This window comes from Cornus florida, unplaced genomic scaffold, assembly GCF_030987335.1.
Source record: "Cornus florida cultivar Cherokee Brave unplaced genomic scaffold, ASM3098733v1 CherokeeBrave_3.0.0_Hap2_Chr11, whole genome shotgun sequence".
NCBI classification, from domain to species: Eukaryota; Viridiplantae; Streptophyta; class Magnoliopsida; order Cornales; family Cornaceae; genus Cornus; species Cornus florida.
This window is the reverse complement of record NW_026775581.1, coordinates 78632063-78657781: the sequence shown is the minus strand read 5'-3', so window position 1 is coordinate 78657781 and position 25719 is coordinate 78632063. Positions and strand designations below refer to the sequence as shown.

General features: G+C 33.4%; 2 protein-coding genes and 1 non-coding gene across 3 annotated transcripts; all 3 read left to right on the top strand.

Moving 5' to 3' along the window:
• The first annotated feature begins 5416 nt into the window (after positions 1–5416).
• LOC132284800 (uncharacterized) lies at positions 5417–9488 on the top strand. The gene is made up of 4 exons (XM_059786926.1): positions 5417–5816; positions 5911–6063; positions 6645–7100; positions 8220–9488. The coding sequence occupies exons 1-4, from the start codon at positions 5460–5462 to the stop codon at positions 9186–9188; spliced, it is 1935 nt and encodes a 644-aa protein (XP_059642909.1). The 5' UTR covers positions 5417–5459; the 3' UTR covers positions 9189–9488.
• A 334-nt stretch (positions 9489–9822) lies between these two features.
• On the top strand, positions 9823–9895 carry TRNAR-CCG (transfer RNA arginine (anticodon CCG)). Its single transcript has one exon. It is a non-coding gene; the product is annotated as a tRNA-Arg (tRNA).
• Positions 9896–10617: 722 nt separating this feature from the next.
• On the top strand, positions 10618–23766 carry LOC132286356 (UDP-N-acetylglucosamine transporter UGNT1). The gene is made up of 10 exons (XM_059788681.1): positions 10618–11061; positions 13464–13540; positions 16621–16782; positions 16886–17019; positions 18930–19060; positions 19150–19194; positions 19305–19402; positions 22099–22206; positions 23488–23544; positions 23658–23766. The coding sequence occupies exons 1-10, from the start codon at positions 10926–10928 to the stop codon at positions 23730–23732; spliced, it is 1023 nt and encodes a 340-aa protein (XP_059644664.1). The 5' UTR covers positions 10618–10925; the 3' UTR covers positions 23733–23766.
• The last annotated feature ends 1953 nt before the right edge of the window (positions 23767–25719 follow it).

Below are 25719 nucleotides of genomic sequence, written 5' to 3'. Positions count from 1 at the left end.
ATATGAATACGAAAACGTAAATTCATATTTTTTTTTAAATAAAAAAATAAGGAAACCTAAAAATACAAATATGAATACATACATGTATAATACGTTATATACACTAAAAATTCGGGATAAAAAATGTGGCTATACACATCTTATTATTTTTTTATATATCATATATTTGTAAGGACAATAAAGAATGTGTAACAAATAATAAAATAAATATATTACAATTGACACTCTCACAATAATCATAAAAAAAAAAAAAAAAATCATTAGTATATAATGTGATATCATCCTAAAACATCTAGGGAGTGTGGTGATCTACAAACTTCTAAAATAATAATAATAAAGATACTAACAAAATTTTAAAAATCTCACAACAAAACAAAAAATCTATAAATATCTACAAATATCAATAAAAACTTATGATTATTCAAGATTATAGTATTTTACAAGTGTGTGTGTATATATATATATATATTATTACTTTGATTAAAGATCATACATTAGAGTGACAACAATAAGAGATTAAAAAAAAAAGTGATACCTTGAATGTAGAACAACTAAGTGAGAGAGTGGTCATAACCTTCCCAAGATTGCACAACAAATAACATTATTTTGATGGCATGAAAGATAATAACTATGCCAAGTAAGAGGGTAGAAAAGACGGTAGTTTGTGTTTTAGAAAAATACGTTTTTAAGTGAAGTTCGTGAATGAAAAGAAAAAATAATAATTAAGTTACGAATTAAAGGGAGCAAACAAAACTAATAAACGTGTTAGATACGGAGTAATGAAAAAAAAACACTATCTTTCAATTCTGATCGACAAACTGAAATATTTTTTCAAAATTCTTAAGTACGAATTAACTAACTAAGCGTGAGATAATCAATGAGAGTAACGTCCTTCCTTATTGGTGACTTTTATCCAAATGAAGGTATATGCTAAGATTTATCAACTCCATCAACTATGGATTATTCTTTTGTAACAACCGTGATTTTTAGCACTATATATTTATATATATAGAATTAGTTGTAATAAGGTTTTACCTACGTTGCTATCCTGAGGATTTTTACGTGTTTGTTGTTGTGAAGCGAAGAAAAGTCAGGCAAGTTAATTCTTGCTTTTGGTCTCTTATATGTAATGCAACCTAATATGCTATTTTTGATATTATTTAAGATTGCACTGATATTAGAAAGTGAATTGTGATATTTTAGTGTGTAGTCAAAATATTTTAAAATTGCTTTATGGAATAGTCTCTGAGTACATGGACACACACATGGGATCTAAGTAGTGTCGAACAGTAATTCCTTGTGTTCTTGGGTATACTTCGTCTGGAATTTTAATCCATAGGTACATAATGAGAATGAGCAAGAAATGGGTTGATCATAGCCTGTATTGATTAAATCATTTTTAGAGTTTTAAGTACCTGATTGACATTTACTTGAGATACTAGTACTTGAATGTTGAATCATTGATTTGGAGATAATTATAAAATAAAGAACTATGAACTCATGATGTGGTGTATGTGCTGCACATAGATATGAGGATTTGGAGATATATAATAGTATTTAAATTACATACACATATAGGTGGAGTAGGTGTTCAATTAATCATTCAATATTGGTTGCTGGCATGTACATCTATGCTATTAAATTATTATTATTTACATATAAGTTGTGTATCGATGTTAAGTTCAGAGGACGGCTACAATGATGCATTTAAGGATCTGTAATTGGCTCATTTCTAATTGTAGCCTTATTGTATATTTGATTGACTCGGTGGAAAATTAGCCAGGACTCACTAGTGTAAGGCAAGGGATCACCATGATTAAAAAGAGAGAAAATTATTATGAGTATGAATTATTTAAATATTTTTAGTGTTTAATTGATCTGATTAAACAAGTTGGAGCAGTAGTCAGGAACTTATACAATGATGAGTTTGTTGAGTGCAGTCAGGGACTATCTACGGGAGTGAATTACTCTTTTGTTATGGCCATTGAGTTAAAGGTGTCTTTAGTGTGTGGATGTGGTCAGGGGTCATCTGGGTGAGTAGACGTACAACCTAGCCACATATATGTATTTGGTAGTCAGGGACTATGCAATTCACATCATTTATTTGGAGTGGAGCTAGGGGCTCATGTGAGGTATTGGCATTGGAACTCCAACTGGTTAAGGGGAGCCAGGGGCTCATGTGAGGTAAGTGAAATTTTAGTAATTTAAATTTTAGATGGGTTACAAGTTCACAGTTTGAGTTAAATGATATAGAATGACGATGATTAGTAAATATTTCGTGGTCACTTATGTATGTATATATATACGGATTTTAAGTAAGGATTAACTTGCTGAACGATGATAGTGTTTAGCAATTTCTTACTAGGCTTATGAGCTCATCCCTTTATCACTTTCAGGTGCATATGGATTTAACTTGCAAAGGAGGCTTGATGGGAGATGGAGATTTTCCGAATTTTCCACGTTTTGATTTTATTATTGTTTCTTAGCAAACATTTTGTAATGAGATTCATTTAGTTGGTAAAATTTTAAATTAGTTGGGGATGTAACAGATTTCCTTTGGATTGATGGATTTTTCAAAAAAATGTTTTCTTATTGATTTAATCATGGATTATGGTGGACGTATGATGTGAGTCACGCAACACATTTTAGTATAGGACAATGGTTTCTTGTATTAGAATTTTTGGGGCGTGACATCTTTACTCCACATTCTTTATAGAATCAACTGAAAAAAGAAAAGAGGAGAAATAAAAAATTATTAATTTTTTTTTATAATTTGGTTAAATAGAAAATAAAAAAAATTGTAGAAAATTAAGATTCTTATAATTTTTTATTTTCTCCAAAATGTTTTGGCACAAAACACAATTAACTTCATCTATGTTTGAAGGTGACAACAATAACAGATTAAAGGCGACAACAACACCAGTTCTTTACTAAGTTTCAAAGAATTAGAGTCCACCAACAACTTTATCATTAGTTAATTTGACTTTCATTTCTAGATGTTTTTAGTAGTTCGGAAGGTTTAAATTAATTTGAAAACTTTATTTTTTTAATATATTTTATTACTAACTCTTTATTATTTTATTATTTTTATAAAATAAGAACAATTTAGGTATCAAACTATAATCTGATATTTTTCTACATTTTTTTTGAATAAATATTTATCATAATCAAATACATAATAGAAAATCAATTTTCATTTCTTGCTATTTTTATCTAATCAAACAACCACGATCCCGCAAAACAAAAATGCCCTCTATTCTGTCTTCTCTCTCAATTTTTTTTTAAAACTTTCTTCTCTCAGTTGATCACATATAGTTTTGTTTTTAATTTTTTTCCTCTTCTGATCACTTAATAATATAGTATATACATATACGTAAACAATTACTTTCATTTCCTTTTATATATATATAGCACTTGCAATCATCTATTTTGTTGGTAAGTGAAAATTAGATTTGCATAATCATATATCTGTCAACTGTAAATCTAGCACATATATATATATATATATATATAGAGAGAGAGAGAGAGAGAGAGAGAGAGAGAGAGTTAAAAGACGTACAATTAGAAAAAAGGAAAGAAAATAATCCATTCCCATAATGTAATTTTTTTGGAAATCCGGACAGTTATTAATAATCCATTTTTTTTTTCCCCGCAATCCAAACAGTTATTGATATATAAATATGTAACACTATTGTTTTTAAAGTTTATATTTTTAAATGAACGTACAACTATAATATAATTGTGATCAATTAAGAGAGGTCACCAGAGCCTCTAGCCTCGTCTCAAATTAGTTCGGTTTCATCCCACATTAGTATTCTAGTGAATTTCAATAGAATGTAATACCATTTTTCTAAGAAAATATTCAAATATTAAATTAATTTACCATAAAATTTTAAAAATCTAATTACAAACAAATGGATAAATTAACATAAATTAGCATTCTAAGAGCAGTTCCAACGGCCCATACTTTAGAGATTTTGGGCCCTTTTTCGCTATTAGACTGCTTCAATAGCATCTCCAAAAACTGGGCCCCTTCTAATGGGTCGTGGTATTTAGCGACCCTCTTGGCGAGCCACGGGCCTGCTTCTGTTTTGTTTTATTTTTTTAATTCCTGGCTAGAGCTGTGTTTTAACCCAAAACACTGTTCGGCATGTTTGCCTGGAAAAAAAGCTAAAAAATAGATTTTTTTGCTTCTTTTGGTCTTTTTTTTAAAAAATTTATTTTATGTTATTTTTTCCTCAAAATAATTGAACCAAATCGTCATTAAGGCTTTTTGGGCAAAAAAAAGTTTAAAAAAAATAAAGAAAAGTGTTTTTTTTTTTTTTTTTTTTTTTTTAAAAACTTTACTTTCTAAAATATTCATACTAACATTATAGCCGTTTTAGGCACTGTTTGGCTGACCCAAACAGTGCCTTAACGGCTATATTAGCACAAAAACATATTTTTTGAATTATATATATATATATATATATATATATATATATATAACCTTTCATTTTTTTTTTTCTATAAATACATCATCCCCTAATATTATTTACTTCATATCCAACCCATCTTCTCCAATACATCCGAAATAACCGTTTTAAAAATATAGTCGTTACAAAAAGTTAAAAAATAAAATTTATTAAAATATTAATATTTTTAAAAAGTAAAAATGCACCATTAGAATACATCTAATAGTTAAAATTTAAAAATTCTAATATATTGACGTGAATATTAAAAAATACTAGACCTAATTTTTTAAAAATACTAACATGATAAATTCATAAAGCATAAAGCTCGTCGGAGATGCTCTAATAGTCGGAGATGCTCTAATAGGAAACTTTTGGTTGGGCAAGATAGCACCGGACAGGGGGTAAAAGTTTTAATATGCTGACGTGAATATTAAAAAAGACTAGACATAATTATTAAAAAATACTAACATGATTAATTCATAAAGCATAAAGCTCGTCGGAGATGCTCTAATAGGAAACCTTTGGTTGGGCAGGACAGCACAGGACAGAGGGTAGCCTGCCTTAAAAGTATGCTATTATTATTATCGGATTGCACGCAACCGCACGTGCACTATATAAAGCATATCCTCCTTATACACACCTCATGCGTACTGCACGTGTTCAAATTTATCCTTTCCGTGTTTACTTGTCATCGCCTAATTCGTCCAGTGACAGACCAACTTAATCACATGCCACAAATTATTATCCACCGCAAACACGCCCAAGCATATCCCTTATTACATCCAATATTCTTCTGCCACGTCAATGATTCAATGTCAAGCGGCCAACATGTCATCTTTCTAATGACGTGTCAGTCTATTATTGGCTCACTTGGTTTATTCCGTGTGTCTCACATTGGCCAACTCACCTCCAATGAATAGTCCTTCCCCTCTATAAAAGAACAAGTCCGTCTCCCCCTTCTCTCATTTCATTTTGTCTCTCTCTCTCTACTTTCTCTCTCTAAAAATGGTGGCGATAATGAAGAAATGGGCGCCGTGGCCCCCCGCTGCGGCGGAGACAAGGAAGTTTCAGGTGAAGCTGAAGCCGGTGAGGCTCGAGGGATTCGATGTCGAATTAGAAGAGAATTCGGAGAGAGAGAAAGTAATGGTGATTGAGATGAGATGGAAAGGAGGACCCAAGGGTGTTCTGGTTCCGTTCCATCGAACTTCCAAGATGAGGAAAAGCATTTCCACCGAAAAGACTGTGAGGAAAGGGGAATCCATCGAATGGGACAAAGATGAATTCGAGAATGTGTGTGATTTTTCCATCGGTTCAAAAGACAACACATTTGGTCCGTGGGATGTGTCCTTTAGATTATTATATGTAAGTTGTTATACATTATATATATATATATATTCATTATTTCACATGCATCTCTAGATAGATTTTTGGGATTTATTTTATTTTAATTTTTTAGGGAGAGAAAGCAGAGTCAAAGGCTAAATTGGCGGTGATTGGGAAGGTGTCCCTAAATTTAGCTGAATGGGCTTCAACAATGGAGTCTGGAATTGAAAGAAAAATTCCAATTAGTTTTCGGGTCGCCGGAGTTGTCCGAGAAGCTACCCTTTCGGTAAGTGACTTGTCATGTGAGTGCTATGTTATTTGTCACCCAGGGAGGGTAATAATTTATGAGCTCGATTTTAATTTCAAAATTTTCTTCTTATTGTGTAATTTGTGTTTGGTAGAAAAAAGAAAAAAAATTACTTTTAGGCCATAGAAATATAGAATTTATTAACATAGATATTGAAAAAGAATATTATTAATAAAAAATATTTCCTTGCCAGATAATTGGTTTTTCGAGAGATAATGATGCAACTCTGGATCCAGGAGTTTTTGTAGTTCTTAAACATTAGAAACACCGAAAAAGGAAAGAAGTGAAAGAAAGTTGGAACAACTAGAAATTTCTAACAGATTTATTTCTAAATTTTTAAAAACTTTCTAATTTTCAGTAATTTTTTCTTTATTTTTCAGAAAATAGTTTATTCACAACGGTCATTTTAGAAATTGACGGCCAAGATTAAAATAAACAAGGTTACGATTTTCATGAATTTTAACATAATTAGTGGGACCCATTTTATAATTTGACCGCCTCACCGCCTTATCCTAGATACTCTATAATCGCTGATCTGGTTGAGGGATTTTGTACTGCAGGTGTATGTTAGCTTTGTGGAGATTAGAAATTTTCTAGACTCAGCTGGAACGGTTCAAAACTCAACCGAGTCAAAGTACGTGGAAGGTTTTTCAAGAAAGGGATTGATGGATGACAAGGGGAGAGGAGGGAGAAAGAAGAGTCAAGACGAAGTGGGTTCTGGTGACTCGGACGAGTCAATCGTTTTGGACTCGGGAGGGACGTCAGAGAGCGAGTTTGCTGCTGTGACTCGCGATTCTGAGTTGAGTTCGGAGGCCGAGTTGGATTCGTTTCCGAGTTCAGAGGCTGAGTCGGAACCGGTCAGGAAGGCAGGGTTCTTTTCTTGGAAGAGGAGGCGGGTGACTCATAAACCGGCCAAGACGAAAGTAGAGCCGTTGATTAAGAAGACCGGAGATGAGGACGATGAGAGGAATCAATATGTTGACCGACGACCAAGAGGCTCTTCCTCCGTTGACTTGGTCAGTTCTCCTTAACTTTTTCATCTATTTTAGGACTTGTTTGGCTATCCAGTTTTCTACTTTTCTCATCACATTACATCACATGATTTCAGAAGATAGGGCTGTGTTTGGTTCAGGTTCAGGGTTTTTTTTTTTCCTTCATAATTTTGAAAAATAAAATAAAATAGGTAACTGACTTTATAATTTATTGAACAGTTTTTTTAAAAATTGAACAAAATATGCCCTACATCTTTTTAAAAGTTTTTTATTTTTATTTTAAGGGGGGAGGACAAGATGTCCTTATTGAGAGAGACACAGAGAGTTTACCTTGTTGACTCTCTTTCTATATTTAGTTTTATTTGAGAAATTATTGACTTTGAATGTTTCCAAATTCTAGTGTGTGGAATGGGTTTGAATCAAAACTCATAGACTCTTTACACTAAAGTTTTAATCCTAAATAAACGCCTTAACTTGTGTAGTTATTATTTAACACAAAATGTTGGAAATAATGGTCGCTTGTTGTTATTATTATTATTATTATTTATTTTTATTTTTTCACCAAACACATTTCGTCACTATTACAAATTCAAGTATTTAACTTTTTATGCATAATGTCACTATCCTACTACTTGATTTGACATTTTAATCAAATTTTTACCATTTTGTATGTGTAGATAGATATATGGAGGGCCTAAATTCTAATTTGTCATCATCCAAACCAACTCACATTTGGTTTGATACTTCACTCAAATCAGAACCTGGTTAGGTTTATGTGAACTTACGATTACATGTGCCAACCTTCTTTTTATAGTGTCATTGTTTTCATTTAAAACTAGTAACAGCTGCATTATTTCCTAGCTTTTCAATTCATCAAATTTGAACTTATGTTACATTTGGGAGACCTTAGAATTGGAACTCGACAATTTTTATTTATTTTCATAAGCAATTAGAGAAAAATTAGTTTTAATGTGGAACTAAATTTTTCTCAATTTCAATCTCCAATTTAGTGCTCCCGAACATAACACTAGTTAATTCCAAAGACTCTCTCCCTTGCTTTTCTTTTCCCTCTTCCAAACATCTCAATATTTGGTAAAATTTGTTATCTAAATATGCTTTGCTTTGCACATCTATTTCTTGCAGAAACGAGGTGTCACTGACCCTTCTGTATCAAAGCGCCAAGATGAAAGTGGCTCCACAAGTAACTGGGAAGTGAAGGAGCTAGTAAGTAGAGATGGCCAAACAAAGCTCAAAGCCAATGTGTTCATGGCCTCCTTCGACCAACGCAGCGACAAAGCTGCCGGAGAGAGTGCCTGCACAGCCCTGGTTGCAGTCATTGCCCACTGGCTTCAAACAAACCAAAATGCCATGCCAACAAGGTCAGAATTCGACAGCCTCATCGTACAAGGTTCCTCCGAATGGCGAACACTTTGTCAAAATGAGGCCTTGCTAAGCCGGTTCCCTGACAAGCATTTTGATCTCGAGACTGTCTTGCAAGCTGACCTTTGTCCATTGTCTGTATTGAGCGAAAAGTCCTTCGTCGGATTCTTTGGCCCTGAAAAGTTTGAGTCCTTGAAAGAATTAATGTCTTTTGATGGTATTTGGAATGATGAGATTAGTAGCAATGCTGAACAACACAATGAACCTAGGGTTTACATTGTGAGTTGGAATGACCATTTCTTCGTGTTGAAGGTGGAAGCCAATGCTTACTATATCATCGACACGTTGGGGGAGAGGCTCTTTGAAGGGTGCAACCAAGCATTCATACTAAAGTTTGACGAGTCGGCTTTGATGGAGGGGAAGGTAGAGAAGGAAAAGGCCACCTCAGAGGAAAAGGCAGGGGATGGGAGTACTAAACCTGAGGAGGAAAAGGAAAGGGAAGAGGTAATCTGGAGAGGAAAGGAATGTTGTAGAGAGTTTATTAAGAGATTTCTTGCTGCTATTCCGCTTAAAGAACTGGAAGAGAGAGAGAAAAAGGAGACAGTTTCTTATTTCTCCCTACATCAGAGATTGCAGATTGAGTTCAACTTCAGCTCTTCGTCGTCTTCCTCATCGTCTTCTGCTAATTCTTCTTCATCCTCTCTTTTCATAAATGATGATGTATTCGATTAATGTAGATCAATTGTGTTATTGTGTCTTATGTCAAGATTTTTGAGCTAGTTGGAGTTAGATGTCTTAGTTAGAAGAAGGTAAATGATCATTTACACGGCGAAAGTGAAACTAATTGTGCAGAAAAAAGTTGTTTTCAAAGTGAATGTTTCTTCTTGAATGATTTTAGTTGAGTCCACCTTATATGTATCACGGCAGTGAAGAGTTTACAATGATTTGTACTTTATTTTACAGAAGATCTAATAAACTTTTGTAATGAGAATCTTCATCTTCTATAAATTTCCAAAGGAATTTTTTGTCCTATATTTTTGGCAGTCCATCAGGAAAGTACAAGTGTCTATCAAATGGAGGTGCCAATTTATTGTCTTTGTGCAGAATATTTGGAATTTAATTTAACATGTCAAAATTTATAAATACATATTTCTTTTAGGGCTATCTAATACATTTTCATCCCTTAATATTGAATAGTAGGAAAATCCCTTTGTTGAAGGTAGTAGATAGACCTTTCTAGGGGGGCACTTCACAACAGATTCACATAGTTCATAACCATTTCACATTTACATGCGTTATTATTATGATGCAGAGAAACGCGTAGTTTTTGGATAAATTATATTATATCAAGAAATGTCACGTCAACGATCGCGTGGCCTAATGGATAAGGCGCTCGCCTCCGGAGCGGGAGATTGTGGGTTCGAGTCCCACCGTGATCGTTTCCTTGAATTTTTATCCCAGTACATTTTGTAGTCTCTTTTTACATTTTAATATACACATTGTAAATATTATTCTGTAATTTTTATTTGTTTAATTGGTAGGTTAAACAATAATACTTGAATATATTCATCTTATATCTAACAATCTAGAATGGTTTTTTTAATAGATTTGAATTTTGAACTCTGAGAAGAGGATATATTAGTAGGCCTAGAAGGTAAGGCGTAGATACATTATGAAATTGTCAAATTATTTTATTCGTTATTAAAAATTGAAAATAAATGTTTGATTGGTTTAAAAAGAGGAATATAAGTTAAAGGAAAGGAAGGGAAAACATCAAATAACTCAGCCAACAGATTTTAAATGAAAATAAGTAGAGGAAAGTATTGTCAAATTAGTGATCATCAATCTTGCCTATTATTTATATAGGACAATATATATTTCATGTTTTGTTTATTACACTCAGAAAAAAAATATATATTTTTTTACACTATATTTTTCCCAATGCATAGATGTTATATTTTTTTACTCAATATTTTTCCCCATGCATAGATGTTAGTATTATTTTTGTTTTTCTCTACTCGTATGCTCGTTTGAATAATTGAGAAGGAAAAGAAAAGAAATAATTGTATTAGTTATGAAAAAGAATAAATCTTTTAAACACAGAAAAAAAAAAATTAAGCAATGCATATATATCTACGATTCTACATAAGTAAAACCCTTTGTATGGTTTCTCTTTTTTGATTTTCTCTCATTTACTTTCTCTCCCAACTTCCCCAATTATTGAAGTCCACTGCAAGTGTTTCGACTCACGGGTTGGCTCACTGAGTTCGCTGCCGTTGCAAACAGTACCTAACTACCCTGCTTGACGTTGAACTTTCCAATTCCCAGAGCCTGCTTAACGTTGAACTTTCCAATTCCCAGAGCATAACACAGAATCAAGAGATAGAGGAAGAATCAAGAGAGAAAGCGTGTTTTAGAGAGAGAAGAAAGTGTTCGTACTAGAGAGAGAAAGATAGTCTGATCTCTCTAATGGCTTTGAATTCGACGAAGAACAATCTGATATTACCAGTGACTGATGCTCCGAGAGGCGATGACAAGCTTTTCAAAGGATCAGCAATGACCAAAAGAGGAGCTTTCGCTGCAATCTCATACATGTCTTGTGCTGGTATGATGTTCCTCTTCAAACCTAGAAGGAGAAACCTATATATATATATATATATATATGTTGAGTTTTACTAAATTTAATCAGTTTGAGGGAGAAAAGGAATTCATTACAAGTTAGGAGGAAGAGAAAGTAGTTTCTTTTCTTTATGTGCTTGAAACATACCTACCTCACAATCTATCATTTCACTGTAGTTTTCTTAATTGCTTGATTTTTGGTGGTTATTGTTTGAATAATTCCTTGCTTTTATGAAATTTTCATGTAATTTTTGCTGTTTAATATTTTTCTTATTTCATTTTACTATGTTTTTTCTGTTCATTTTGCAGTTTGATGAATTCCTTTAGTTGATTGTGCATATCCTTGTCTAGTTATGTACTAAATTCACTAATGTCTAGCAGAATTGACTTTACAATCTGAATCTACAAATTGGGGTTTATCAGAAAAGCATTTCTAGAACTGTGCAGTTTAGGTTTGACATGTTATTGAGATGATGATGTATCCTAATACTGGTTTGGACGGTCTTTATTTTCTTATATGATCATTTTGACATGTTATTAAATGTTGGATCCATCTTTTATATAAAAGTTGCACCTACAAGGGAAAAAAAATTGTTCTTTTTTTATATTTGACAGAATAGAAATATTCATGGAAATTGATTCTGGTTTTAAAATGTGCACTTCTGAGAATCATGTGAACTTAGTTTGTTCTTTTGGTCTGATTTTTAGTTTCCCCATCCCACCGACCATGCTAGCTAAGTATACCTCGTAAATTGTTGAATTCTAATTAGCAATCATGTGAGCTTGGATTCAAAATAATCAAATTTCACTATCCTTTGTATGATCAGTTATTTCCGTCACACTAGCTGGCAAGAATTCGGACAATTATCCCCTTTCTTACAAGAACTCAAATATAAGACAACATTTACATGTTTGTGATGCACTAAGATCAATATGCACCCGCTACAAGTATGCTCTTGCACTTCACTTCACTTCACACACTTGAATTGCATGGTAACATTTCTTCCTTAACTCCCTATATACTTATTAACTCAACAACTCTAACGAGTATGCAAATACGAGAGAGAGAGAGAGAGAGAGTACATACAGTAGACTAAAAGTATCAAGTCATTCCTGCAATATAATTTTTCTCTTAGGGAGTGTTTGGTAGGAGGGAAAAATTGATGGAAGGATGAGGGGACGGAAAGGGGGAGGAACAGAAGACCTTACTTGATTGGTACAGGCAAGAGGGAAGGAAAAGGAAGAATTGAGGGAAGTCCTTTTGCCATGGACCCATTATATCCTCTCCTCCCAAAAGTGGGAGGAAAGGATGTGATAAGCATCTTTCTTCATTTTCTTTTACATTGGTGTCCTTTTGACAAGCCTTTTTCAATCACGGAAGTGCGTAATGCTCGAAACACACAATGCTCCTTTCCTTCTTCCCTTATTCCTTTCCTACCCATCCAAATAATATGAGCAAAAGGCTGCTTATTTCTTCAATCATTCATACTTGTCATCCTTGAAATTTTACAGCTTCTTACCAAATGGAGCAAAAAAATAGTTTCAGTTTTCCAATTTGTCATTTGGAAATTCTTGTTATCTGAATGTTGCTGTGAAGTCCCTTAAAGCCAATATTTTTATGCCTTTGATGAAGGAAATATTTGAAGTTCAATTTTTCTCAGAGTTCCATTAAATGGTGTAGGCTGGTAGCAACTCACTCTGTATGTTTGCTCTCTCTGGATAGCAAACATATACAGTGGCATTCAGATAGAGTTTTTTTTAACACGTAAAACATTCTTTTTATCTGAATGTTGCCCTCTGACGAGGGTGCTCTCATCATAAGCTTGTGCCCTCATCTGTTTGATCAACTCATGCCCTCCTCCATTGGATCGACCGGTTAATAATGTCAACTGGTTAACAGCAGATGAGGGCACAAGCTCATAGTGAGAGCGCCCTCATGGACTTTTCCTTTGGTGGGAGCCCTGCACTCTTGCATTTGTGCCATCTCTCCAATTTTTGCTCAAGAACCAAGATGCATGATTTCCACTGTTTACTTTAAAGGATACAAAAGTTTTAGTAGAATTGATTATATAAGGGGTCAATTAGTCATGGAATTGCTTCTCACATGAAAATTTTTCGGAGGGTGATGAATATTAGTCAACATTAAACATGAAGCAAGATTTTCTATTCATCAGAACTCAGAACCACCACTAGGTTAAAGTTTTCCCCAAAGTTTCAGATTGGGGGTTTCTTTAATTTTCTGTCATGTATGCTTATGCCTTCTTTCTTTCTTTCTTTCTTCTCCTCCTTATGATGTAATTTATCAGTGGTTTCATTATCATCATTCATTAGCGCTCCCTTGTTCTCTTCTTTAATGTTTACAAGCATGGCATGCATGCTGTTTTACAGTGCTCTTGGTACTGTTCAATAAAGCTGCTCTTTCTTCTTATAACTTCCCATCTGCAAATGTCATCACACTTTTCCAGGTAAAAGTTACTAACCTAATTTCCAGTATTTGTTGGTTTCTTCATTTTATGGCCAGATGTTTATCATTGCAATTTATATATTGCTTAATTTTTTGTATTGCAGATTGTAATCAATGTATTTAACGAGTATTTGAATTACCAGGCTAATAATTTGCTAAGAAGATTGCAATTATTTTTACTTGTGTTTTCTTTTGTAATGGTAGTCCTTTAGTTATTTTTATCTTAAATAAAAATCAAAATTACAAAAAAAAAAAAAAAAAAAATTGGTAACATGATGGGTTTTCTAGCGACCTTATACCTTTGTACTGTAGATTTTTGGACCAGGGATCATGAATACAGTCATCAAAAGAGTTTTTGAGATCAATTTGAGAAACTTGTCCAGATGTAAATAAGGAAGTGGATTGTTCTTCTCTTGCAATCCGAATAGGACACTGGATCTATCTTCCATTTGGCTTAGCTCCCATTGGCTGTCCCCATCTACTCACAATTGTTGGGGAGCTTTTGGCTTTTGATTTGATGAGCTGCAGCCTGCAGTAATCCACCTTGAATGTAGAATATGAACACTTGCCCTATAACTAGAAACACTAAGGGCGAGGTGGCTACTATGAAACATACTAGCTACTATCATTTCCTGAATGCGGAGTGAAAATAATGTTACCATTTATAGGTGGTTGAAGTATTGGACTCCTTGTTTAGCTGGTATTCCTATAAGGCTATAAATAACAGACCAGTTTTCAATTAGTGGACCATGCCTTTTGATGTTGATACATAAATCTCTCTAAAAAAATTCTATAATTATTATGTGGAAGCGTTTTTTCTAATGTGGTTTTAGCTCAAAGTTTAGCCCTTTCTACTTCTAAATCTAGGATGTAAACTGTGAGGCAGTAATATGCATTCAGGTTCTGTTTGTAGTGAATTATCTAGCGGGATATCAACTTTTCGAAGGATAAGTAAAAGGAGTTTAAGAGATTGCAAGTGCCCCATATGGATAGGAGACACAAGTGCTCTTATAATTAGGTTTTGTTTCTGTTAATCTAAATCTTGCACAGTTATGGGTTCAAGTGAGAGTGGCTAAATAATGACGCTGATAAAAGTAGCTATATTGACTATGCTTTAACTTACATGGTAAACTCACGAACTCTTTTGCTTTCTTTTCCAGCACCTAGAACTGCTAATAATTCTTCTTATATGCATTGTAAGTGAAACATTGAGTCATTGACATATAGTGACTTTTGCCGAATATTGTGTATTTGCTATAATAGGAAGGCTGATATAGAACACTAAATGGCCTCTTAAAAATTATTTTATATAAACAAAGTAGACCTAGATGAAGTTGAATTTTGTCATATGGGTTGTGTACATGCTATTGCCAAGTTTTACTTGCTACTTAAATTCAAGGTTTTGTACATGCTATTGTCAAGTTTTACTTGCTACTTGTGCTGGTATGGCCAGTACAAGTAGAAAGGGATAAAAGAAAGAGTATGTTGTCTGGTAGATAAATGTATTTTAGCCAAATAAAAGGAGGCTGCAGTGGTGGACAGTAAATTGTAGTGTCTAAAGTGTGGAGCATTTCAAAGTTATAGCAACTGGAAGATGAAAATCAAGATTGCGTGAGGCAAGCGGATCTAACAATTGAGATATGATGAACAGGAATCTTCAATTCCCATAATAAGAGGATTACATGAGGCAGATTGTCATGAAGAAGAAACAAATGAAGAAGAGTGAAATTTGTTTACTTCTCCAAAAAAAAAAAATAATAATAAAGAAGAGAAGTGAGCAGATGATCTATTTATTTATTTATATAAGTAGCAGATGATCTAAATTTTCGCACAGTATAGCATTTACCAAGTGTGCGGACTCAAAATTGTTATGAAATATTGTTAGGCAACTTAGGCTGAGTTAGAACCTTCATCTGGTAACAGCAAGTGGCAATATTGGTTGCATTTTTCGATGATAAACTATTAGGAGAAAAGAGTTCTCCAAGTTCATCTAGTAGTCATTGGAGAGGTGGAAGCAGAACTGGATGGTAAGGATATGAAGGAGAGGATAATATCAAATTTAGTTTCCCAAGCATGATACTTAAGAAAGGTTAAAATGAAGAGGTGCTTTGGACTTTGGAGAGAGCCATCATTGTTAAACCCTTTGAAAAAAAAAAAAATTTGATTGGCTATGGATTCCTCCAGTAGTCATTGATTCTTTCAAAAATCTTTAGATTGCTGTAGAGAACCACTTGACGATTATCATCACACAAGCTAAACATTCCATATCTTTCTCATTTGTGTGTTTGCGGATGATGAATTGTATTGCTTTTTAAATAATTAGCCTCTGAAAAAATTGCAAAGAAAAACTAAAGGAACCATTTTTGAATGAATCAGTCTGAATATGCATATATCTCATTCAACAAAAAGATGTTTACAAGTGAATTTTAAACCCTAATTGTTTTCAGAATGGAGTTTGGAACAAGTTTTGAGAAATTTTGGATAAGTTAGAACCAATTAGAATGAGTTTGAATATCAATGCTGTGATTATTTGCAGTGGTGCTCAACTCTCTGCCTCACAAGTATCAGTGTTTGTATTTCACTACAGTGCTCAGCTCTTTATCAAGACGAGTACCGATACTCAATTTTAAGTAACAGTGAACACTCAGAATTGATTCATGAATTCCTCCTAACATTTTTAAAACATTTTTTATTTTATTTTATAAATCTATCAATTAAAAATAACTTTTCAAACAACTTTTCAAAAATCTAAAAGTAAAATACTCATCTACTTGACAATGCAAATCTTCATCTGCATATTCCACAGACGGGACTTAATGAATAAAAATGAAAACTACTCCATGAAGTTTTGGGCATTGAAATTGCCAACACCTCATGTCACAATGTCCAACAATTCCTGTTTGTGGTTTTAGTTATCTTTCTTTTTATCGAGAAGGAAAAGAGCTTATATTTCTTGTTCCATAGTATTTTACATTGAATTTCAGTCTGGTCACCTCTTTTAAACGCTAACTGTAAGATGGATTCTGGCTTTTTGCATACTTGTGTTGATGTGCTCGTCTAATACGTTTGTACCTGCTGCAGATGATATGTTCATGTTCTTTTCTTTATGCGTTACGACGCTGGAAGATTATTTCCTTCAATGGGGGTGAATCCTTGACTATCACTGATAACTCCACAGCATTTGTACCATTAAGAACACTGATTCACACCTCCCCGCTTGCACTAGCCTATTTGCTTTATATGGTATGCCATTTCATTGTTTAATGTGGAACTTTTTTCCATTAAAAATTCCTCCTCCCTCTCTACTAGTTGTGAATAGTGTCTGTCCATTGTTTCTCCTTGAAAGCTAGCCGTGATGGAGTCTGTGCGGGGAGTAAATGTACCCATGTACACCACCCTCAGGAGGACAACTGTGGTATTTACAATGTTTATGGAGTATATTCTAACAGGGCAGAAGTATACATCTTCTGTCGTTGGAAGGTAAACAACATTTTTTTACAGCGGATTTCTTACAGTACATATGCTTTTGTTTGTCTTTAAGTGAAGATAATAATGTAATTCTTGTGATGTTAATAAAAAAAAAAAAAAAAAAAATTATTCCCTCAACTTCAATCTCTACAAAGTTCGTCAAATGCTTATGAATCATTCCAACGTTAGGGACTTATCCAATATAGTTGTTTTGAGGAGCCAACTGCTTCATACTGCAACATATTGTTGAAATCATTCAATGTCGCTGGACATTCGTGAACTATCCAGTAGTTTCAATCATTGATTACAACGTCAACCAATGGCAGATTTTGCCATGCCTAGATCCTATCAGTGATATAAAACACTCAACATTTAAAGTTTGAGCCGCTGTTTACATAAGCTTCTAAGATTGTGCTTCAAGGCATTCCCCTTGAGCCTTGTCTTGAAGTACTGGGATATGGTTTTATTGGAACTTAAGCTCTGATCTTCATTTTAGCTTAGGATGCTATTTTTTTGTTGTGTATAATGTAGGGACGTAGTAGTACTCCAACACACTTTTTCTTCTTCCTCTGAGTAGTTTAAAGAATTTTATTACTACTAGAAAAAAATTAGTTTTGCTAGAACTTAGTGTCGGCAACTCAATTCAACTCAACTCAATGAAGCCTTTTTCCTGATTACTTGGGTTGGCTACATGAATCTTATTTTCCATTCCACTCTATGCAATGCCGTAGGCTCAGTCGAACCACTTGTAAACATTTTCTTCCTTACTAATCTCACCCATGGCAACTTTTATCTTTCCCTTCCCGTAGTATTAATTTCTATGTGGAATATGTCACTCTTTCTAACTGGTGCATTTAGTGGTCTTCTTTGTACATGTCAACCATTTCACAAATGTGCTTATTGCTAATTCTACCCATTATTTTCTTGCCACACGTTCATTGTAACATTCTCATTTTCGCCACACTTTCTATGCATATGTTGTTTTTTTTTTTCGGTTGTTGTTCGTAAAATAGCTGTTTTATAGATTTTCTCTTTCAATCTTAACGGGGTACGCCAATTACACAATTTACTGGATGCACTCCTCCATTTAACCCATCTTGCCTTAATTCTATGATTAACATTATCTCTAATTTCTCCTTCATTATAAATTATTGAGCCTAAATAACAAAAAACTTCAATTTTCAACGTATCAGTATTTAAATGACTGCTTGGTATGTAAAATAACAAATCTATGCATCCTTTTACTTTTTTCTTGATGGGGAAAGTTTTGATTTTTGTAATGCATAATGCATTTGAGATGCAATAATCAGACTTAGAAAAAATGTGTGGTTTTGAATGTAGATTTACATGGTTTCTTCAAATAATTGATGTTTGGATTGTATGATTTTGAATTTTGTCTGCACTTGGAAACTAGTGTGGTGAAGTGTTGTTACTGTTGTATGTTCATTATAGTAATATGATAATAAATTTTTGTTTGATGGAACAAATGTCTTTGACACAAACTTTTCTTGGAATTCATTATGAAAGATGAATTGGAATGTGCCTTACTTTTAGCAAATATAATGTAATTAGTTTAAATATAATAAAATATGTGACCCATGGTTTAACTCCTTTTTGGATACTAGTTGGGTTGGTAGATCCCAAATCATTGGTAGGGCCTACACAAACCGTACTCCCAGATTGGACACTTATCGAACTTTTGAGTTTTTTTGGATTCACTTGAATCAGAATATTTCTCCTCCTTGTGAAGTGTGAACTGCTCCCCTTTGGCTGCATAAACAGTCAACATAGAGACACATCTGTGACCTTAGAACATGTGAAACTTTTTGTGTTTTCTACAAAAATATGTGTGTTAAATCCTTTACCTGAATTTGAATGTTCATAATTACTTCATTTAACCAAAAATTTTAAGGTTTTTTCAGTGTAGCATTGATTGTTCTTGGTGCATTTGTTGCGGGAGCTCGGGACTTATCGTTCGACTCCTATGGCTATGGTGTTGTTTTCTTAGCCAACATCACGACCGCAATATATCTTGCAACTATAGCTCGTATTGGTAGTACTTTCTCCTTCTCTTTGGCATCTTCGGCACTTTTTTGTCTTTCTTTTGTCATTGGCTCATTGTTGATTTTTATATTTTCTCAGGGAAATCTAGTGGCCTCAATAGCTTTGGCCTTATGTGGTGCAATGGTGAGCTGACAGTCTCTAGACCAAACGATGTCCTGTGAATTAATTTTCTAAAATGTGGTTCACTAGAATTCTAGAGCTTTGAGACAAGATCATTTTACTTTCTGATGTAGGAATATTATGTGGACCATTCTTACTGTTTTGGACATTTGTTCGGGGTGACTTGGAGATGACGATGAATTTTCCCTATTTGTTTTCACCTGGCTTTCTGGTAAGTTTTGGTCACCCACATAAGTTTGTCAATTTTAATATTGAAGAACTGATTGCTTTCTTGCGAACTTGATTTTGATACCGTGGAATGTTGTTTCTTGTTCTAAAATTCTTAATTTGAGGTTATGCATGCTTATATTTCCTTCTTAACTAATATCTACATTCACAAAATCCTTTCCCTTCCCCTTCCTTTTTCTACTCTTATTTATATTTATGTGTTTTGTTTTACCTGATTAATGCTAGTTGCATCCTTGGTAAAAATCTATGGTACATGGACTCTTTTAAATGAATGAAGTACCCATGTCAAACACATGACATTTGGGTATGAGTGTAAGCATATCAGATGATTCAAGTTTACTGTATAATTGTATATATGCTCCTCTATTCTTTGTGTTGTATTTTTATTTCAAAAAAGGTGAAGTGCCTTTGTTAAATGATTATATACAACATAAAAACACCATTTTACCCTACAAAAAATATAAAGGAATATTGCTCAAAATATGAATACTTAGCTGTGTTCCCGTGCCGTCAGGTTTGGAGATTTAATAAATCCGACACATAAACATACATCCACACCCAACACACGTACCTGTCAATGCAGTGTAACCAAAGACAGATTTTCACTTAATTAATATCTTTTAGGAACTATCACAAGTTCTTTATAGTTTGATTTCCCCTTTGTTTTGTGTGTGTGGGTGTGGGTGCGTGGTTCTGTTTGTAGTTTGATTTCAGCATCATTAGATTTGAGTTTATTCTTTAGGAGTTTCTACATGTCGTATTTTGTTGGCTCTAAACTACTCTTGCATTTCTAAAGTAGCAACTTCAGCGACATGTATTGGAGCTTTGCTTGTGGATCTATGGATTCTATTAATTTGATATGACTTCTTTTTGATGTGTAAATACTTCAAAGTATATCCTCTTTGATAGTTTACACTTTAAGAATATTGGTTGTAGAATTGGTGATGAAGCAGGCAGTTGTGTGCTAACATCTCGCACCTCTCTGAAGTATCTTGTACATCACATGTTTTATCCCAAAGTGGTGCCTGGACACGTGTGAAGGAGCAATTGAGGATATAAATACCGAATCGCACTCTTTAATTATCTTAAGCTTTTGAGGTCGTCGGTGGTTAATAATTTTTAGTGTTTGTTTATTGATTTGTAGTCTCCTTAGTCATAAAATAGTACTTCCTCCGTCCCATTTCAAGTGTCCCTTTTTGGGAACCTAACTTTTTAAGATGTGGATTTTTTATTTTTTTATTGTATTGATAGTGAATGAATTGCCAAATCTACCCACTGTGGGTCCCTAGTGATGTGATGGTTTTACATGTAATTGTTTTTATAAGTTCAATGTAGGAAGAGTAAATTGAGAATGTCGTAAAATATAGTACATTGACTTTTGAATTGAGACAATTATTTTGGAACAGCTTCATATGGAAAGGTGGACACTTATTTTGGGATGGAGGGAGTATTTTTTTGTTTTTTCATTATATTAATTTTCTTTCTTTTTTATGAATAGTTTCACAAATTCAATTTATTAATTGATATCGACCTAGAAATTGATATTTTTAATTTATTTGTTATCATTAACTTTTCTATTTCACATCTGTACTTTCATTTGCATTTTGGAATTCTTGACATATTCAGTAACCTCAAAATTTGAGATCTTGAACATCACCTATACCATGGAGAAAAGCATTTAAAGAAGAAAGGGTGATGATTAGAGATCAACTAATTTTGTTATTTCTTATTTCACTTCTACTTCCTTTTTACTTCCTCCACTCATAGTTAATTTTAGTGGGGAAATATTTGAAATTTTACTTCCTCCACCCTCTTTTTCACTTGAAGTTTCTAACGTTTTACATCAAAACACTCTGGTTCCTTCAAAGGTACCTTGAATAAGGTCATTTTAAACTCAAAACGCTCATTTTCACTCAAAGTTCGTCTCTTTTTACATTAACACACACTCATTCCTTCAAAGGTACCTTGAATTGTCATTCTTAACTCAAAACTCTCATTTTCACTCAAAGTTACTCTCTTTTTACATCAAAACATTCTCATTCCTTGAAAGACACCTTGAATAAGAATGAGATATCAAATTTTGTGGGACATCCAAGTACACTCTAAATAAGTTAAATTTTATTTTTGATTATTAGTTGTTAATCAGCATTTTTTGCAACTACCTCATTATCTTTACATCTTGTGAACCAAGTTAATTGAATGTCATATTGATTGGGCTCTAACTGGGTGGATGGACTTCAAATGAAGGATTTGTGACTCAAATCATAATTGAACATGAAGAATGGCCACTGAACTTGGAGTAAGAGATCTGAGGAAGATAAAGAATTATAGATGTAGATTATTACACTTTATTAGGATCCATGTGTGGTTAGAATCCTTCTTGGCATGAACTCCAAATAAGTTCTCTCTCATTTTATCATTTCAAATGCACGTATCTAAGACTCATATCCATCCATATATCTTATTGAAATTTAAATTTAGGCCACAGCTTAAATGACTACAATAAAATCGGTTCATATTTAATCCATCCATCAAAATGGAACCTTAGTTCGTCATTGAATACTTATATTTCTGTATGTTGCCTTGTTCTGGTGTGTTTAAAATAATTTCCTAGTGATTAGGAGCGTTGTACTGCCAGTGTTGCTTTCATTGATTTATTTGTTTTTCTTAAATGGGCAGGTTGTGTTGCTTCTATCCTGCATACTGGCTTTCTTCTTGAACTACTGTATATTCCTGAATACAACTCTTAATTCAGCACTCACGCAAACAATTTGTGGAAATCTGAAGGTTTGTTTACCAATGTCCTTTGTTACACACATGCACAATACTGTAAAGTTTATGTAAGGTGAGCGAGTGTAGGTTGACATCCAACTGTAAAATTTATGCCGAATCGTTATGTTTAAATCCTCATTCTAATAGGAAAAATATAAGTATAAAATAGTATGGAACAAAAATTAGAATAGTAACATGGTTTATTCATAGGAATATTGACTGCTAAATGTGGTGGAGTTATGGGCACATTGAAATGAAGAATAATCAATATAGTTTGTGCATGAGAAACCAAATGGAAACAAGAAAAGGCTAGAGAAATTGGAAAAAGATACAAACTGTTTTGTTTGGCTGGAAAAGGTAACCATAAAAATGAGAAAGAATTAGTAATAAACCATTACATAAGAGGCAAAGCTGTAGACTGTGGAAAATTATAATTAATAAGATTTTACTGGATACAATATTGTTAAATATAATAAGCACTTTTCCACCACAAAGAGGATTAGATGAGAACACCAAAAGGGTATTCTGGGATTCGGTAGATCAAATTATACAAAATATTGATGACTTCAACGGTTTAGTAGGAGCGGAACGAACCTGATACAAAATGAATTTACGGAGGACATGAATTAGGAAATGAAATGGAGGAGGGGAAGAACTCTTAGAATTTGTAAAGGCATATATGATTTAGTTATTGCAAATACATTTTTTAAGAGAGAAATGAGCATTTATTAATGTTCAAGAGTGACACGGATAAAACACAAATTAGTTGTTGTCTGTATAGAAGAAGAGAATGGACCATAAGTAAGGTAAATAGTTTAACAAACCAGTATGAGATGCTTATATTAGACTTGTTAATAAAGGATCTAAATATATATATATAATAAATTTTTTTTTTTAAAAAAAAGACATACGTCTGTTTTGACATATCTGCTGATTTGTTTCAAAATTGAATGGAATCAAAATTTGAACAAAAATCTTAGAATTTTGAAGGGATACTTGGAAATGTTGTAGAGACAAGTTGAAAATATGGATGGAGTCTGAAATGCTTTTGAAATCTTAAAGTAGGATGTAATATAGTTTGGGAACATTCCTGTTGGTACTTGGTGCCGGTCATCTCTCTTGGTTAACAAGAATGCACAACACTAGCTCGGACATGTCTCACATTCTTCCTGTGTTCGTTTCTTGATACTTTGTGTACTGTTATGGTGTTCATACTCCTTACACATTTTAAAGTCAAATCACTCGAGACATGTAGGACATATATTTATAAAATTTATTGTCACTGTGCTGTTGTAGGATTTTTTTACCATTGGACTTGGCTGGATTATTTTTGGAGGGCTTCCATTTGATACTGTGAGTGTAAATTATACTCTTGTAGTCCTCCATAGAACACATTTGTGAACTTTGATCTTTTAGTCAGTTCCGTGTCTGCCCTTACGAGATAATGAAATGGGTTTTCCTTGCAGTTGAATGTTATCGGGCAACTTCTTGGGTTTTTTGGATCGGGTTTATATGCCTATTATAAGCTTGTAGGCAAGTAACTGCTCAGGGTACTTGAAGGCCATTTTTTTTTTTCATAGGGCCTTAATTTTTATTTCCCAATTTTGATACGTTGATCATGGAGTTGGAGCTATACAAGCGTCGAGAAAAAAAAAAAAAAACCATTCTGCTTAGTGGGATCAGTGGGAAGTTCCTGATCCGAATTTTTTTTCGAAGATTGAAGAAGCAGAAAATGGGTCTATGAATACGTCGATAACCATATGCTGAGACAACTCTTTAATTTACACTGTAAATTATGGTGAAGATTTTTATCTCCTGATTTAATTATAAAGATTGTAGCCATTTAAATGTATTTCAGTGCCTTATTTGGAGGTTGTATTTTTCTAATGAATTGGTTATGTGACTATAACTAAATTATTGTGTAAGCTGATTGGTGATGAGAGAGAGCCAATGATTGTTAAAACAAGTTACTAGGGATTTATCCACACTTCAAATTTTTAATTCATTTGGATGAGATCCATATTATAAGTTTAAACATTCACGACACAAAAACAGAAGCACCAGAGTCCAAAACTAAAACGGCAAATTGAGTGTACGAGGGTTAGATGTATGCGTCTTTATCTCCACAAGCCATCACATTTTTGAACTCGTGATTTTAATGGTGTCCTTACGGTTACTTCAGGATTCGCCCTCACCCATGTTCAAAACTGGTGCAGAAAAATCAAATTGCTTGCTTGCTTTAACGGCAGCAACCTTTCCATGGAATAATCCAGAGCTCCAGAAATAGTGTTGAGTCCACCCATGGATCTTCTTATCAGAGCTACCCACCAGTGATATATATATATATATATGCCGAACACATTATATGGGGCATTTAATCATATTGAACATACTCATATGAGTTATTCAAATCTACAATATAGTTTTTCTATTATATTCCATTATTTATTATTGATTGAAACTAAATGTGTGAACTAGGAAAAAAAGAAGAAGAAAGAAGTAAATGTGTCTATTACACCAATAAATGAATAAAAATGTCAAAATAACAAAAAATTGATCATGTTCTACTGACTTTGCATTTCAGAAACCTTCATCAGCCCGAGTTCTTGCAAGGTAGCCAAGACTAAAACTTTGTTTGAAAATTGATAAATTTAAGAGATATTGAAATTATAAAGTGCTAAATATCTAATATTTTATTACTATATTTATTACATGCTCAGTTCAATAAATGAATTATAAATAGATTCTCATATTAAGTGGTACATGTTATATATATATAGCAGAGTTGTATTCAGCCACAATTTTTAAAATTTTGTACTGTAAACCTTATGAAGCTTCCACTGTAAGTCTTAGTGGTCATCTTCCTCTTCAAGCCAATGGTGTTTTCATGAATGAATCAGTCATTCATGAAAACACCATTGGCTTGAAGAGGAAGATGACCACTAAGACTTACAGTGGAAGCTTCATAAGGCTTACAGTACAAAATTTTAAAAAGTGTGGCTGAATACAACTCTACCATATTTAAAATCAGTTCTACACTGAAATTATGTAGTGATATTATCACGGATGAATTTTTGTTGAAAAAAAACATTCACCACATTTCACCCCTTGAATGTACTTTTATATCGAGAGCGTAGATTTGAAAAATATTCAGAGCTGATATCATGTTTACTTGTGACAGCAAAATAACGAGTTTTTGTTAAGAAACCACCAGTCCCGTCCAACTGAATTGACATCGATCCTTGAAACATATGTTGCCTCATCATGTGGACGTGGACATAATAATAGACATAACCGTGGTGGTAGAAATGGCTACAATAATGAATATAGTTGTGGTAAAAATCACTCTTATTACCGCGAAGGATATTAATCCTCAAATTTTCGAAATCAGAGATCCACACCATATCCCCAAAGGAGATCGAGATTATAATGAAATGAAACAAGTAAGAGGGAAGGATGTGGCTCAACCTTCCATGGCATATGATAATACTTGTTATCGAATGACAGGGCATTGACAAAGCATTTGTC